The following is an 18481-nucleotide window of genomic DNA, read 5'->3' as shown; positions in this document are numbered from 1 at the left end:
AAAGTGATTTTTTACGTTCTGCAATATGTAGAAAAATGAAGCTAATTTGGATTGTTTTGTATATATATTTCAATAGTGTATTTATTTTTGTCACCACTTTAAAAACACTAACTCACGCAAAAAAATTTCGGAATCACCGACAAAGAAATTTCTCCAGTTATTTCTCCGTGCCTCTTTTAAAAAGAGTGACTGCGTATCATAATGACGTAACATAACATCATACAACAATTAAAATCACTGCGCAAATACGAAAAATTATCCAACACTGCAAGTGTATTTATTATTTTCTCCATGACTGTATTCCTAAAAAATTCTCCGTTCATAGAGTCAAATGCCCTTCAAGTTGAGACCAAAAGATATTTTTTATGTTTGCCTTGAAAAGCTCGACAAACAAATGAAAAAAGGCATATTTTTTATGAAGAACATCAATAACTTTGAGTAGAAGTGACATATTCAAATAGTTTCTCTCAGAAAGCTCGTTCAAAGACAGTTTTAATATGAAAATTGAAATTAAAAGTTAGAACGGAAAATGTTTTCTATTTAATCTAAATCGGTTATTTTCGAAGATAGAAAAGAAAATAATGTTACAAAGTTGCTTAAAATTAACGGTGCTATAACATTGTAGAACAACTTTTTCTTCTATTTACAAATATAAAAAAGTTAGATACTTGATGTCAATAAAAATGTGGGTCACCCTAATTTTTGATAACTTTTTAATAGACGCTTTGCTTCAAAATATTGATATCGAGCTCTAGTTTTAATTTTCCCCTATACAGTCAAACCTGTTTTTGTGCGAAATTTATTTTGTGCGACTTGTTTTATGCGAGTTTTTTTGTGAGAATTTTTTTTGTGCGGTATATGAAAAAGGACCACTTCCGACAACATTTTCATCCATTTATTTTTTCGGATTATTGGAATGAATTGCAACGCATTACATAAGTGTTGCGTCAAAAAATACTATTTGAGCCAGTTTTACGTAGGAAAAGTCACGAAATCCTAGCCTACGAAGGAAAGCGTTTGAAAGGATTAGTATGTTTAAAAAAGTTACGTTTATCAATCCGATGTTTCAAAATTGTTCTCACAGGTAATCTTAATCAGAATAAACAACTTTCGAGTTATTTTTAACTGCGTACCCTATCCACCGCATAAAAACAGGTTTGACTGTATTCGGTTTCTGGACCATTGTTTTTTTTTCAATAATGTTGTGGAAATATTGTTTTGTAGCTGCACGTGAAGTTTCAAATGACTTATTTTTATGCGATTTATTTTGTGCGGTCCCTATCTCTCGCACAAAAACTGGTTTGACTGTATTCGGTTTCTGGACCATTGTGCAGTGGTTATATTTATCTGATCCAAAATTGAAACGACAAAACGACCCCATTCGATTTACATCAGCAAGCTTCAACACAGTTGTAGCCTCATTTGACTTCAATGTGTTGGTAAATATGTTTATGTGTACATACTTAATTTACTTTATTACACCGCTTTGAGGCACGTGTTCCCAAGATTCGATTGAAGTTTTGCATGGGTACCGAAAGACTAAATTTTTGAGCCCTTCTTCTAAGCGAAATTCGAAGATAAAAATTCGTCCTAATACTCCATTAGCGCTAAGCTGCAAAATATTGATGTTTTATACATTTCTATGACATGTGACATCAAATAAAATTTTCAACATCGAAAATTTCCTGCACTTCTACCTGTGCTTTACTTCTTCGATATTTTTCGTGAAACTTTGATCACATGGAGGCCTTTTTATTAAAGACGGATCTTTCTACTACTTTTAAACAAAATAAAAGAAAATCGATTCGACGAAAAAGTCAACTAATATCAAAACTGAAATAAAAGTATGTAAATAAGCAAAGACTAGAAACATATTTTTTTTTTGAGTTTCTGACACACACGTACACATTCAGCTTTTACCGCACCATTTTTATAGACGCTATCATGAAAGTCATTCGGTGAAGGTAGGTTTGCACAAACGCCACTAATCTGAGTTCAACTCCTGCTGACACCTGTTACATTTTCTGAATTAATGTTCATGTCTGGCATGTCCTGAGAGCGTAACCACGATCCAACAACTAGTCGAGGTTAGAAAAAATTACTACCTCAAATTTGAGAGCACTACGTCCAATATATGGTCGTCAAAATCGTCTTACCAGATCAACAATTAAGCGTCTAGTGGAAAAATTTAAATCCACGGCACAGTACTGACCTGTAGCTTGTGAAGAGATACCTAGATGAGACAGTTTGCGCAGAAGTATCTTGTGGTCAATTTTACCAAACGCCCTCTTTAAACCCGTATTATCCATGTGGAAATGCGTTAAAGAGCGACAGAGTAGTTGCTCACCGGGTTCGTCGCTTCTACGTTGGCATATAGAAAGCTTCAATTGAGTCTCTGAAAAAAATATCTTCACTAGGAGCACCAAAATTTACAGGAATGGTTAAAAAGCTATGATCTTTCATTTTTTTCTAGTTTAAGCTCTAGGGTAAAGCCTGTGTTTACCAGTGTTATCAGCATGCATAATACGGCAAACAGTGGTCCAAAAAGACACAAAGTAAAACTTCCAAAGCGCGTTTTGCTTTCATCCTAGTTTAATAGCGTCTTCGGAGCAATTTATGGGAGATTGGCTCGCAAATTGTCAAAAGTTATGGAAAGTTTACTACATGAATTAAAATATGAAAAATCCAACTTCCCGGACGAACACAAACGATTCGCAAAGATTCTCTTGGATTCCTCACATTGGATTCGTGAGCGTCCTTGAAAGGGATTCCTGAAAAAGAAGTGTGGGAATCCTCCGGATCGTGTTTGCGATTCCTTTCACGATTCTGTCACCGAGTTATAGGTATCCTGGGGATGGATTTTTGCGTGTTAGTGAGGGTTTTTTGTGTTAAGAGATAGAGGAATGATTTATTTGATAAAGTTTTAGAAGATTTAAAAACATGAAACTTGACTGAACAAAGAAAATTTTATCTCCATTGGGTACAATGTTATATGTATTATAAAATATTTGGAAGTCAATATATTATTAGTTTTCTGTACTTAATGTTTATTAGTTGCATTTTACAAGAAAACGTTGTCCAGAGGAGTTCTTGAGGTACATCAAAACACATATTATTGTCAAAGACCACGCATCTCCAGGAATTTTCCTTACATAGTTATAGCATATGTTAGCTCATTTTCTCGATAACTTTAAGAACGCATAGGATAAAAGGGGGGGAATCATGATATCAATATGTTTCCTTGGAGTTTAGCTCAAGTACTACAAAATGTTGTTAGTTCCAATCGTTCCACGGTGAGCATATGTAAATACTAGTACTAAAATGCTAGCTTTTTTGTAAAAAAAACTAAAAGAGGTTTGTTCTGGAACATGTAAAAACATGAAATTTTGCTGAATAAACAACATTCAAAATAATTGGTTACCAAGTTACAGAGTTTTATATATACAAGTTACTTAAAAATTAAAAACGTTATCCTAAAGAAGCAATGGGGCATACAAAACACACGTTTTTTCGAAGACCGCGTGTCTTCAAGATTTTTACTTTCATAGTTATAGCATATTTTAGCTTATTTTTTCGATAATTTCAAGAAGATATAAGTGCTTATTAAGGGAGTCACTCCACGGTGAAATATATTTCACTCTCACGCTCACTTCACTTTTTTAGACCTATTCCCGGTTCCACCTCGAGTGAGGTGACAAAAATCACCTCCGTGGAGTGAGATTGACAGTGAAGTGAAATTGAGAATAGGACAAGTGAAATGAGATTGTTTCCCAGCTCAAAAATGTCTAAGTCCCAGAAAGTCGTTTTTTCCTGTTCTTTTAGATAACACCAGATCTTGACGTGTTCTGCATTTCTAAGACATTCGGCATAAAAAAATGTTTTTTTTCGGTATCGAAAATTTCCTGAATTAGTTTGCATTTTATTCATCGGGCAAAAAAATGGAAAAAATGACCGCTTTAAGGCACGGATCAAACTCTGATTCGCTTCGTTACTGAAGAATAAATCCAATATTTACCATTAGATCACAAATCAATCAACTTTAAGACTTATGGCAGCTTCGTGGAATCATTTCACCGTTCAAAATGGTCGTGAAATAATTCCACGCGAAACGTCGCTTTTTCCGTTCTCACTTCACTGATATGACACTCATAATAACCCAGATTCCACGGCAGATGTCACTTCGCGACGTTTTCCTCACTTACGTGAGTCCCGTGATAGGATTTTGTTCACACCGTAATAACCACCATAGAATAAAAAGGTGGAATCAAAATTTTTGAGACTAGGTGTCATACCTGTAATGCACTTGTATTTTTAAATATTTTTAAACAATTTTATTAACAACACAATTCTCGTAAAAAAAATACAAAATTAAATGTGTAAAAGCAATAAAGACTCCATTGGTGTGTATTATGAAGTCATCCCAAAAATTATTCATCATAACCACCATGAGTTGGTTTAGTGGGCTGTGACCGAAAAAAAAATCGAAAACAACTTAATCAGAATCAATCCGCATAACTGCACGTTCCGTTCAAATCCGGGCGTGAGCAATCGAATTATGGCACCATGCAATTAGATGACTTACCTCCCCAGCAATATGTCAAGCGGCTCGCTTAGACGGGCCACGATGACGAACGATGGCGGCATCTGCTCCGGTAGCAATAAACCGAATGAGGAACGACAAAACGAAAAATCTACCCCGTCCGTCTTCTGCCAAATAAAAATAAAACAACAAACCAAACTTGACTTGTTGTGTCACGCACTTCCAGACCTTCCCGGCCCATTTTTCCGGGCCAGGATGGAACCTACCTGAAACTCTACAGTGCTAGTGCCATCGCATCAAGAGTGTGAAGTGGCTCATAAAAAAAGCCGTAGACAACGTTCTTCGCGTGACGTCACGGTTGAGCATGAATCATGCTACCACTTGCCTCCTACCGACTGGGTAGCAGAAATCATCGCACCCGCTTGCAGTGCAGCAACCAAAACACCGCACTGCCCGCTGGCTGCGAGTTGCGAGACATCACGAACACTAGCGCAAGCAGAAAAGCGTTGTCTTTGCCTGGTCGTTTTCGGATGGTTTACTTGACTCGGATATGTATATCAGTATATCCATATTTCTACGCGTCGGCAGGTGAGACTGGGAGATTGCATCTCCTCTCCGGAGCGCGCGCGTTGAGAGCGCCACCGACAGGCTCTCTGTGTGTACACACAGGAAAATATGCCAGACAATGGCTGCAAAACCGGTTGGTAGCTCCTACACAAAAGGTTTTCCACGAGAGGAGCGGTGAAAGCGCTGAGTTGAGAGATGCGAGCGAGCGAGTGACCGATTGTGTGCGTGAATTGTGCGCGAAGAACACACCGAGCTCACGTACACTAGCGAGTGAAATGTTGCTTCTGATATGAATCTCTTCCTGAGTACAAAAATAGGAAACAGGAGTTAAAAAGAAATGAATTCTTATCAACAAATATGTTGAAAAACTGATACTTCAACAAACTAAATGCTTGTTTGATGTTTTCTTCAGATTTTAATTGTGCAAAAAATGTCAGCTGGAATATAGGTATAAAAACATGATAAAATCTGTAACTTGAATTGCAATTATCCTCTCGCTCATCTTACATTCTTTAGGTAAAACGGCTGCGCTGGTGTGCGTGTGTGTACGGGGCTATTGTCAGTTGCATGATTTTGGTATCGTCTGCACTCTCTTCCGCTCCGTCGCTCTCTCGCTCTCTTGAATTTTGATCGAGTTTTCTGCTGCTGCTGCTTCTGGTGGCTTGATGGCCGTGACGGACTGGTCTGGTGTTTAGTATGCGTTTGTATTGTGTCCCGAAATGAATTGAAATTGGTCTCGTCTCCGCGCTGCCGTTGATGGATTTTTTTTATCCAAAGTTGTGGTGTGTTTTACCAGCCCAAAGGAAAGCATCTTCTGAAGAGTTCAGTGAAATATTGTACACACATTTTACTTGGTGTTAGCCCAGCACACTTTACGGCTGTGGCAAATAGCTGATGTGCTAATTTCGGTGCGATTAAGTATTATGGCTTAGGAAACATAACCTACGGTTTTCGAGTTCGGAAGAAGACACACGGTGTAGAGGAAAATACACAATTTGAAGTTTTTTCCTTGAATTTCCGTGGGACCAGATTGGAAGAAAGAAAGACACGGAAGAAGACGAAGCAGACAGAGTCGCCAGCAGCAACAGCAGCAGCAGAAGAGAAGAGGTCTCAATTCTCTCGCTCGCGCACTCACTTTAGGTGCCTGTTTTTCGCTTCCTTCTCTCGAACCGCAGCGAAAGAAAAAATAATGTGTGTTTTTACGTAGATATTTTCGGTGTGCCCTTGCACAAGAAGAGCCTAGGCCTGCTTTGCCCTAGCCCTTACGACCGCGACATCAACGTCTACGGAGTGGAGTTTTAAATGAATGGAGAATTTCTACCAGAAGAGGAAAAATCAAAGTGTGCTCTTGCATTGGTGATGTGTGTCCCGCCGATGGCTGCTGCTGCTCGGGGGAAAGCGCAGCCTGCCTCGATGTCGATTGCTCGAGGTGCGAATGATTTATGAGAACGAGGAATTAAAAGGAAGAATAACCATGTTTGAATCGAAATATTGAGTGATTTCTGCTTTTTTCTTGCTTTCTCGACAAATCGCGACACTACTAGTGGAGAGAGAGAAAGAGCGCGCGCGGTCCGTGATGTGCAACCGTCGGTGAAGTGTGTCGGTTTATATATATTTATATTTTTGTACGTCTGCGACGGGGAAGAAAAATGAAAAATTGCCTCTGATCAATTTTCCGCCGTCGTTGTGTGCTTGGAAAAGTGAGGAAAAGTCTTGCAGGAAGTTCTCGAGGAAGCACTAGAGCTCTAAATAGGCAAGCAGTGGGTTGAGAAAGTGTGTGCGAGCGAAGGGGAGTGCGCAGCACACTGTGGTTTTTTCCGAATAGTTCGATAATTGTTGAGAGAAGGAAGAAGACCAGCAGTGCAAAGTGTGCAAACGAAACGAAGAAGCTGTCCGGAGTGGTAGCGAAGAAAGCAACAACAAAAAACTAACACACAAAATCGCGTCTGCCTTTCAAGGAGGAGGAAAAACGGGCGCAGCGGCCCTCCTGAAGTGTGTGAAACGAAGAAAAATGTAAATGAACAATCAATATCTTCTGCGCTACGTTAAAGTCGGAAAGTTTCTGACTCTTCCGCCACCCGTCAGGCAGGTCCTACTACTACTAGTCAGTGAGAGTGTACTAAGGGAAAAATAACATCCTCTTCGGTTCGGTTTTGTTGACGCAAGGATAGTCGAGAAGTGAATGATAATGTTTTGATTTACTTGTGCACAGTAGGCGATGTGAGAGGTTCATCCCAAATTCACGAGGATTATTCATTAATCATGAGAACAAATAAATAGCTGACGCAGCAGCAGAGGATAGTTTTATTTTGTTTATCTGTTTTCGTGTGTGCATTTGACAAATGAGCTACTGGGAAAATGTGATGCGTGTTTCGGACGTGTGGTGAAAAAGTGAAAAGCAACCGAGACCACCAATATATAACATTTCGCAGACAGCAGTGAAAAAAAGAAGTCAACCGAAGGAAAAACAAACGGGGGACGGAAGAGACACAGACAATGTAAGTGGCTAATAGTGCTACTACTTCTTTGCTGTTTTGTGGTCTGCTTTTCTGGATTCATCGCCGCCGCAGTCGTTGTCGCTGAACACGACAAGTTCGACAGGCGAAGCGCCTTGGAATCGACTGACAAAACAGACACGGTCAACCAGTTCCAAAGTTGGAAGCGGCCACTGGTTTCGGGGGAAGAGACAAACATATACATACACACACGCACGCAAAAGTGATACGTTTTAGTGATTCCGGCGGTCATTTGAATGGAATAGAGATTTTAACAATTCGTGAGTTGGTTGATTGGAAGAAGTTGTTCTTACAAAGCGGCCATCAGTCGTTCAATTTTCGGGGGTGGGTCGGAGTACCATGCTGAAAAGATGAATAAATATAGCAGGAAGAAGATTAAGGGTGACGTCACCGAGGTGAATCGTCCCCACCAGCGACACACAGCCACTGCCACCAACAGCATTACGACGAAGCGACGGAAATACAGGCTACTGAACACACGGCTAAAGTTACTACCCAGTATTCGAACCTGTTCGTACTTGACCCTAGGGCTGCTCGTTTGTCTGCAGCTGCTAATGATGACCACCGTGTTGCACTGTGCCAAAACCTTCTACATGCACTGGAATACGACGAACAGCATATTCCGGATTGACAACACCGACCACATCATCGATGTGAACAAGGGCAACTCGGCCTTCGAGTACGATCAGGTCCATATCATTTGTCCCGTGTATGAGCCGGGCACCTTCGACAACGAAACGGAGAAGTACATCATCTACAACGTGTCGAAGGTGGAGTACGAAACCTGCCGGATCACGAACCACGATCCGCGCATCATCGCAATCTGTGACAAACCGAACAAACTGATGTTCTTCACTATCACATTCCGGCCATTTACACCGCAACCCGGTGGTCTAGAGTTCCTACCAGGGAATGATTACTATTTTATTTCGACCTCGTCCAAGGACGACCTCCACCGGAGGATAGGTGGCAGATGTTCCACCAACAATATGAAGGTAGTATTCAAGGTGTGCTGTGCGGAAGATCAGCATCCGCATCCGAACGTAACGTCTAGTAATAATAATATTCCTTCGTCGACGTCGGCCGACGGTGGCAGTTCTGGGGGTGGTGGCAACGCGGTCAGTGGTAGCAGCGGTGTATCGATCAACACCAACGCTAGCGGTTCGCTGGATGGTTTCGATCCGTCGACGCGACTGCTTCCGTCCTCGACGGTAAACAGCAGCCAGGGCAACATAGTGCAGAGCACGATGAACTGGCCGGCGTGGAACGGTGGCCAACAGCGACCAGTTCCGTCGACTCCGTCGGTCAACAACAACAATGGCGGAAATGGTCGACACCAGCATCATTACACTCCTTCGCCGCCGAGGACGGCAATCAACAATTACAACTACGGTGGCAGCAGTGGAAGCGGCTCTGGTGCTTATAGTAATAGTAATAATTATAATAATAACAATCCACCGTCCAATGCACATCAGAACAATAAGCCGACGAAGAAGACGAACGAGTACGACAAACACCCGAACGAGGTCGTCAAGAACGAGGAACTCACCTACAACAATGCGGCAACCGCGAGGACCAGCCGGCGAGGTTTGCTAGGATTAGTACTAATAGCGATCTGTCTGCATCTGCTTGCTGACAGCAGCAGTAACAGTAGGCTAAGTGCAGCAGGGTTGCCAAATGCGTTGCCATTCACAAGATAGCACGTAAGCCGATTCCTAACGCGATGCTAATCATGACACACACATAGTTTTGAAGGTACACACCACTTTTACAGCAACAAAAAACAAGAAAATAGACACATACATTCACACACACACATACACTCACAAACAAACATTTGTAATACGAAAGACTTGGATCTGGTTTTTCAATGGTTTTTATTTGCCGGATCCGTCCCCAACCTGGGGCGGATTCCGTCTCACGCTACGAAACATTCAACGATACTTGTAAAACAAGCGGGGGAGTCACAGCAGCAAAAGCGTAAGTTGTATCCTTGTTCGTACATAGAGCAAAACAAATATCTAATAGTCCTTATAGTGTGTAGTAGTGAGTGATATTAATTTAAAGAAACAAACAGAAAAAAAAACAAGCAGATTTAACACACAACTGAGAAGGAAATCACACACATTTTTAATAGAGGTAAACTCGAAGACTGAGAGATTTGACGACCGTGCGAACGTAACTGAAATCCGGACGACAAATATTAAAAAAAAGGGGCAAAGCAAAGGCAGACCATTTTCACGAATTTGTCATAAACCATCTCATCGCTAGAACAAACGGAACAAAAGCAGAAAACTAAACTAAACCCGTCGTACCGACTGACGGTTCCGTTCTCGATCCTGGCCTGGCTAGCAGGCCCCCGAAATTGCAATCGTCGGAAAACCCTTTGAGCCGGGAAATGAACGGCCCCGACGTTCAAAAGATTGAAGCATTTCAATTTGGAATTGCTGTCTGACTTTTTGTGGTGGATGCGGGGGACGGTTGGGGCTGGGGGTGGTCTTTAAAAGGAGCAGTCATCCGCCTAGCAGCCAGCGCTGCACATATGGTTTACGTAGAGGTGTACCGAACTGGTTACGACGACGGAACCAGGCCCGACAATGATTTTTCGCCTAGCAATTTTACAATTAGTATTGCTTGGCATGGCTCGAGCTATGCCGCCAGTGGCCAACACAGAAGTCAGACAGCCCCTGCATAGGCTGTAGACGTTGCACCCGCGCGCCGGTAGGCAGATTAGAATTCCGATTCTTCTGGCTGCTGCTGCCGGTGGCAGAGATGCCAGTTTTTTAAAAAACTTTCCACTTTCAAACGAATCTCGTATAAAATTGATTGATGTGGTTTTTATTTCTGGTTGGTTCAGAAAGTCTGTAGAATACAGATTTGTCGGCATTCCTGGCAACCTTGGCTAAAGGGGGGTTTCCCACTAGTAAGTAGAACCAGTTCCGATGGTTGCTGATTCGGCATGCGGTAAATTTTAAAATTTTTCGCTTAGGTATCTGCATATTCTTTGTTTTCTTGTGTTGTGTTTTGTTGGCTGAAATTTGGTACTAAGCCAACAACATTCCATGCAGCAGAGTGAAAAAAAAACTCCGGTACACTTCCGCTGGCTGTCTGCCGGGTGGCCGGCTCTTTTTGACGTCGACGGTGACGGCAGTTACGTTCTGCTGGCTTCCAGATAGTCGACAGTACGTACCTTTATTGTTTTGTGTTTTATCAAGTTTATGAGTGGCTGGTCCCCTGAATCGTCTCACGGTCTACTGGAACGGGTAAAATAAATCTTCGGTTCACTATTTTTCCATTAAAATTAAACCCAAATCACTATTCGTTTTCGTTCCGCGGGAGGTAACCATAGCAGTTTTGCTTTGAATTCAAATCCCTGAAAAAAAAAACCAACAAAAATAATATCAAAATAACACTAAACAAATTTGAAACCATCGGTTTCCTACTGTAACTCGAAATGTTCTAGTTTTTTTTTTTCACTGGCAAGCATCAGCTACCTATGCTGCCATTGTGTCCACGGTAACCGTCTCGAATTCGGCAGAACTATCGTGCTCTAGCGAGCGATAATGATTGGTACTGCGGTTCGCTGAGTTGGTAGAATAATTTGGAACACCTTCCCTTGTCCCCTGCGGCAAGACGGCAGGAACAGGAACCTGTTGGAAACGTTTCCGTAGAACTAGCGACATTCTGCGGGCAGCTCATATGAGAGACACTAACAGCAACAGCACCCGGACGGAACCTGAAGAGTCAGCTCACGGTTCGGTGTGCGTTACGTTGTTTTGTGTTTTTCGTGTCCTCTCAAGGGGGTTCGTGGGTGGGGACGAGAGTTCAGGACGGCAAAAAAAAGAGCACACCGTTCACGTCGTCTGCCTGGGACTACTCCGATAGTAATTGGTCTCCAGGGTGATTTACAACGTTTCCCTTTCGAAAGTATGTACATGCCGACGTTGGACGGCGGTCGACTAGAAGCGGGTGCCATCTCCGGGCGCTCTCGATGTTGGAAAACCGTTTTTGATGCCCGCCTGGGCTTGTGGGAGTGCGCGTACGGGTGCCGCGCGCGGGTTCGTGGGAGATTGCCATTAATTCCGGGTTTCTGTGCATATTCGCTTTTGGCAGCGGTTTTTTTTTCATGTTGGGCTCTGCGGGGCAAATTTTGCGAAGCAGTCAAATTCGACCCGGGGAACGAACGGCTGGCTGGCGGCCATCATCAGTCATACCGCGGAAAGGCACCTGGGAAGCGTTTGCAACCTTTCGAACGGCTGCTTAGATTTTCGGCAATGTCGACGGGTGAAATGGGAAATGATGAATGCAAAAAAAAAAAAAAAAACTAAAATCGCAATCATTCCGATGAAGGTATTTATGGTACAGCCAATCTCGATATTATTATTTTTAATGATTTTGGTGGTTTTTTTCTGGCTGCTCTCGGTCTGTCGATGTTTCTGGCTGGTTAATTAGTGTACGTGAATGGGAAATGGAGCCCGGAGTTATGCGATGTCGTTGCGTAGTTGAAGCTAAAAAAGTAATTAAAATGTACTGGCGTCACGCAGATTGTTAATTATTATTAAATTATTGAATACCGATGTAGGTAGGAGCCCTCAGCCGCAGCAGCAGCAGCATCATTATTTCGGATTATTTGTGTGAAATGCTAAGCGGTTCTCACGTGGGGTGGCCCCGTTTTTCCGGCGAGAGTTGAAACGCGATGCGTTGCTTAGCAGCCGTTTTGATAATAACCGGCGGGATTTGTGAGGCTAATTTGCGCTGGAACCTTCGCACATTTGGTGATGCGTTGGTTACTTAATTACAGTTGTGAGTAATAAAGCTTCGTTTGATTATGTTGTAGAACAAATAATCGAAAGTCCACAAGAGACACGAAACAACTGACAGATTTTGAACGTTTTTATTCCAATCAACTCAGGATAAATGCACTGACTATGGCGTATTTTGCAAAATTGGTCTTCGTATCAAAAACAACAAATCAGATAGTTTGAAAGGTTTGTAAACCTATAAAATTATTCTTTTTCTTATCTTAACTCACAGTAACAGTCAGACTGATAAAGCAAAATAGTCTTAACTCCCCCGAAAAATAGATTTTGATATTCTCTAAGTTAATTTAACAGAACATGGTTGTGACGGAATACTTAGCTTGTGATGAGTTTCCTTAAATCATTATGCAATTTCTAAAACAGGACGTCCAGCGCCTGAGACGATCTGGACAATCTGGAATCATCAGAAAATTCATCTGAAAGTTTTTGAAACAATCAGGGGATTTTTGTTTTATTTTAAGGATCTAATTTTGTTCCATTCGTTGAATAGCTAGTGGCATATTAGTTTCATTTTCTCCCTACTTGACTCTCACGCTAAATTCCAAAAAAAAGTCACACAGGTAAATGAATATGAATATCCAGGCAGTTATAATTGACGATACTTGGCAAGGTTACTTACGAGGCTCAGGAAAGAAGAATAGTAGAGTTTAGGGAAGAATAGAAGTATAAAAATCCATCACTGACCACGGTGACAGAGTAACCTGCCTTTCCATTATAATTCGTAGGAGATGCAAAGATAAACTCGGTCTCTGACAACAACGGTTGTAACACTTCCTGCTTTTCTCCCCTAACCGCCCGTAAGGACGTATCCGGCGCCGTTTCCGATCTAAACAAAGCGGAAAATACTGAATTGTTCATTGATGATGGTAAACTAATCCCAAGTATCCATCTAAGAGCAAGCGCACCGGTGAGTTGCCATTTGAGTTGCTATTTCCACAACGCTGGCCGTTGCTATTTTGGATAGCAACCGATTTTCGCACCGGTCGTTGCTAATGGGGATTACCAATTCCACTATTTCTTTTTCACACCGGCAGTTGCCAATTTCTGAAGACCGTCACTAGCCAGCGTTGGCAAAATGTTTGTTTGTGATGTATTTCGAATATTTTTTGCGAATCTAATAATAACCAACTTATCCGTCAGTCAATCGTTTCCGGAATTATCCACGTTCTTTCTACTTTATAAAATGTTATGTAATGTATAAGTTGTAAATTTTTTCATCCTTATATGTTTATTTAAAGTGATTCCGTAAAACTGGGCAACGTTGCTACGTTGGCCTAAATGACTATTTTACTGAAACATTTACAATTTACAGTTCGCTAGGAACTGTCATTAGTTGTATTCTGTATTTCATGCTGTCTCGGTTCCCACAATTTGCTATTATTATTTGAAAATTCGCCGCCAAAAAGAACTTAAATATAGTGACGAAGAAAGTGATTTCGCAAAACAAATTTCTTTATACGCGATTAAGAAAATGGTTTTTGGAAAGATTCGGGGCGACTCTCAGCCTAGTAAATAGCCAAATATTGACCGCCATATGGAGGAAGGTGCCCTCCAGCGTTTTAACAACGGTCTATACCGATGACCATTTCCAACGCCGCTTTCGAACGCATCTTGGGTTGTTTTTGAAGATTGAAACAGCGGTAAAGGAGAAAAATGGTTTTTTATACAACGACCGAACGAAACGGAAAAAAAGTTGGTAATACTCCCGAGCAGATTTGCTTAATCCTTCCAGGTTTATTGAATAATATTGGCCAACCTTGTGAGGATTTGAGCTTTCCGCATCGTGTAGGTTGCAGACCAAAATGCCAACCAAAATGGTCATCTCAATAAAAAAACCTATACAAAATGTTTACCTGCCCGAAAAAACACCCTGTGCAAAATTTCAGCTCAATCGGAAATAAAATTGAGTAGTGGTTCACGCCAACACTTGCGTCCTACGACGTGTTTAACAAGCGAGGCTGAGGCCGACCAATTGAGTCCGCATTCGAAACACTCATCATCTTCGTAATATTATTACGAACATTTACTATCAAGCACAAAAAAAAAAAAACGGTTTGACATTTTATCAAATTTGATTCGGCTCGTTGCTATCGCGTTGCCAAATTTAATAACTCGCTACTACCCGAGGTGGGGATTGCTATTTCCCAAACCAACATAGCAACGCCCGGTGCGGTTGCCGCGTTATGGTGGGAGTTGCCAAACTAGCTTTAGAAACTTCAATTTAGCCACTGGTGGGCTTGCTCTAAGTAATTCTTTGTGCAACTTTACTAGCTCAGATTTATCACCGAGGAGCAACTACGAAATGTGCGGTCGTTCAAACCTAATCTCAATCAAGATGCATGAATGATCGTAATTAGATATTGTTTCTAAATCCTTTGAAGAGAGTTATGGAAACGTGTGAAATCGAAAATTAATGTTTACGGCCAAAAAAGGCGAAAGGGGTTCGGATCCTAATTAGATCCTAATTCAGTTGAGGTTCGATGATACAACGGCTTGTCCAAAGGCCAATTTCTGTACATCAAAACCAACTGGGAGGCCAAAATATGTAACAAAAGTAGGGAAAATTTGTTCTTCTGGAAAAACCCACAAAAACCAGGAGATATTATTTTTGAAGTTGATTAGAAACTATTTTGAAGTTCGCTTTATTTTATTATGCATGGGTTTTTTCTGCTGAGTTTTCAATATAATGATCTTCTAAAATTCGTGCAAAACTCAAGTACAGAATTTCACCTTAAAAAATATTAGTTTGAGTAAAATTGACACTAAATACAAAGCAAAATTAAATCAGCTGAAAAAAATAAATGCGAAATTGGTTACAGCATTGACTTCGTAATTTTTAAAGCAAAGTTAAGTGATTTATGACGACAGCGGAACAAAATAAAACCGAAAAAAGGACTTAGAAAAGTGAGATCCGGAAACGCTGCTCTAAAACGAGTTATCCTATGGAATAAAGGGTGTTACTGTCAAAAGTTGGTCTAACATAAATGTATGTTAATCGGCCATTCCTTTTTCAAATCAAATCATGTTCAATTCGTACAGAATAAAGAAAAAATATTGACTCTAGCTTTCTTTTTGGCGAATGCGAGTGGCCGGACCATTCTTTTGACTCCTTCCACCATGTTTTGTACAGACTTCTATGTCACTTTGTTCGCTGCAGAACAGCTTTGTTAGACCTTGAACTGCATCTCGTTGACAATTGTCTTTCGTGTCTTCTTGAGGTTTCACATGATGATAGCCCAGTTTTTTTTTCATATGGCGGAGCTCTAGTGTGCTGGGCGGGTTCATTTTTCCGTAATGTCAAGATAACAAAAATGGCCAAAACAGAATGGAGCAACTGTGTTGCTTGAGGAAAGGTAAAAGACGTTCTTTTTGGCACTCCTGCACAAAAATTTTCTGAAAGACGAAACCTTTCGCGAAGAAAATGTTGCTTTCCAAAACTATACGAAGAGACGGCATGCCTCGCGAGATATTTTTTTGCAAACTTTGACAGCCTAATGGGTTTGGAGCTCTCTGCCACCTTTCCTTTTCCAATTGTCGTATGATATTCTGTTTGAAACCGTTTGAAATCTGCCTCGACGTAAGTTTCATCGCTCTGTACTACGCAATCAAACTTCGTCAGCAACTTCATGCACAGCTTTCGCGATCATTGTCTGACCGACTTGTTTTGCCTATCGTCACGATTTAGAGTCATCACCTTCGTCGATAGTCCGGTTCATTTTCTAGCTCGATTCACAGTTGTAGACGACACTCCCAGCTTTTTTGCAACATCTCTGTCGGAAAGGTGGAATTTCGCTTGAAACTGCTCTCCATTCTTTTCGTTGTTTTTGCTTCCTTCGGATCTCGATTTCTCCCCGATCCTGTCTTCCTGGCAGTCGAAAAACGTTCTCCGAACACTTTTATTACGTTGGTGACGGTTGATTTGGCCACATTCAACAATTTTGCCAACTTGGCGTGCGTATGGTAAAAATGTGATGCATTGCTTCGACACCATAATACAACTAAAGAGCAAATGTCGAAAACAAACATAAGGCATACACACACATTTATAAAAGAGAGTGTTCAAGTTTTTTGCTGATGCACGATAAAAATAATAGGGCAAATTGAAGTTGATCAATTTCAATATTTTTGTGTGTGTAAAGATAAGAATGCGTGATTTTGGTCTGCTGAAAAGCTAAGTCACAAGTTGTTCTACGGAACATATAAACTTGCACTGGTGTTATTGTAACTTTAAAGTGCATAAATTTAATTTTTTTAACGTGTGGCAACTTTTAAATTGCATGAAACTAGTAATTTTATGAAAGTTCAGTTATTCAACAACAAAAAAACACGTTTGTTCATAAGAGAAACCAATTACTTGGGGAGTAATGGCCGTTTCTCCGAATCGCTTTTTTTGGCAGAGGTTTGCGGTGTTTACGATAGCGACGCAGCAAATCAACTGAAATCAAAAAACTCACATTATTTCATTAGTTAAGAAGTGTGCCGGGTATCTGAATGGTCGTTTTTATAATTATTTTGTTTTCAGTGTCAACGGGAGCGTTTTTCCCGAAAAAACATGTTTTGAGCGCTGAAAATGACATAAAATTTTTTTTTCCTCGGCAAAGTTAAGCTTCGTGTATCAAAAATCGATCGTTCAACGACCGGGAAATTTAATAACGAACGTTTTAAAAAAGTTGATGAAAAACGGTTCAGTAGTTCCACCGCAATCGTAAACACGGTAAAGTTATTTTTTGAAAAACACCGAGATGAACGCGTGTAAAGTCTTGAGTTCAGTTTATGCGGCCGTGGCGAGGCGCGCTGCAAATCGCTCTATCTTTCTCGCTATTGCTCAGATATTTATGAAAGTTTGTAAAAATATTCTCAAGATGTTGTACTTCAAGAAAATGCAATAAAAAAATTTTCGATTTTTGGAAACTAAAAAGTTATATAACCCGTCAAGTAAATTTTAAATTTAATTGCATCAGAACAAGGCCTTACCAAAGACGTGTTTTTCATTTTTTTTTTGTTAACAAAATTTTAACAAAAAAGGATATGTGTTTGGGTTCTCTGCACTCGAAAGGTCATGTGTTCCTGAAAAAGTACCAGTAAGAATATTTTCTGTTTCTATTTCTGAAGGAAAAACTTCTTTAGAAACCATCAAATTTCCTCCAAGAAACACTCGTTCTCTAAGGCCGATGACATAGTAGCGCGAATAGCGTCGCGAAGCAATTTTCGTTTCCGTGGGTAAACGTACAACAGCAACCGTTTCGCGACGCTATTCGTATTTACTATATCATCGACCTAAGATGTCAACTGAATCGCTTCAAAAGTCAGTTAAAAAAAAATGACAGCTTCGAAAAAATGACAAAACTGGTTGAGCTTAATCATGAAGATTTAAAGCTGTTGATTCAGGTCGTCCGAGTAAATGATTTGCTGATTGCAGTGAAAAGCTCTTATACCGCTACTAGAGATCCAAATTGAATGAAATCAAAACAGTTTTTCATCATTTCTATTGCAAATACTACAAAAAATGTCGTCGATAACAGTTTTGCACCCGAAATAATATTTGTAGATTTTTAACAATCGCTTGTTTGCAAAATCTATTTATTCCAATATTTATTTCAACAACCAGATTTGAGAAAGGAAAACCATAGTCATTTTCAGGATAGAAAATAGAAAAAAAATTTCTGGAAAAAAATTTGGTAGCCAATATGGATATCATCCCGGTTCCGGAAATATTCATTGGTATTTGGCCATAATTTGCGTCATTCCCGGAAACCGAAAGTCGCCATCTTAGATTTCAAAACGGCGTCTGGGGTAGATTTTTGGCTTTAATACGCTTTTCCGATCACGAGAATATCCATATTGAGTGGAATTGAGTCAATTTTGCAGACTAAGTCACCATCTTGAAATTAAAAATGTCGTCTGAAATCAATTTCCGTACTCTTGGCCTCATTAGAGTTCCGAAAACAGTTGGATAGGCCGTTTCCAGGAGACTAAACATTGCCATCTTGAATTTTAATATAACGTCTGGAGTCGATTTATGGTCTCTTGATTTCATC

The 18481-nt window shown here is 40.5% G+C and overlaps 1 protein-coding gene across 1 annotated transcript; it reads left to right on the top strand.

Annotated features, from left to right (window-relative positions):
• The first annotated feature begins 5831 nt into the window (after nt 1–5831).
• Nucleotides 5832–10045, top strand: LOC129732546 (uncharacterized). The gene is made up of 2 exons (XM_055693511.1): nt 5832–6247; nt 6315–10045. The coding sequence occupies exon 2, from the start codon at nt 7974–7976 to the stop codon at nt 9321–9323; it is 1350 nt and encodes a 449-aa protein (XP_055549486.1). The 5' UTR covers nt 5832–6247; nt 6315–7973; the 3' UTR covers nt 9324–10045.
• Nucleotides 10046–18481: the final 8436 nt, after the last annotated feature.

The sequence above is a fragment of the Wyeomyia smithii genome, chromosome 3 (genome assembly GCF_029784165.1).
Source record: "Wyeomyia smithii strain HCP4-BCI-WySm-NY-G18 chromosome 3, ASM2978416v1, whole genome shotgun sequence".
NCBI classification, from domain to species: Eukaryota; Metazoa; Arthropoda; class Insecta; order Diptera; family Culicidae; genus Wyeomyia; species Wyeomyia smithii.
This window is presented reverse-complemented; position numbering and strand designations above follow the sequence as displayed.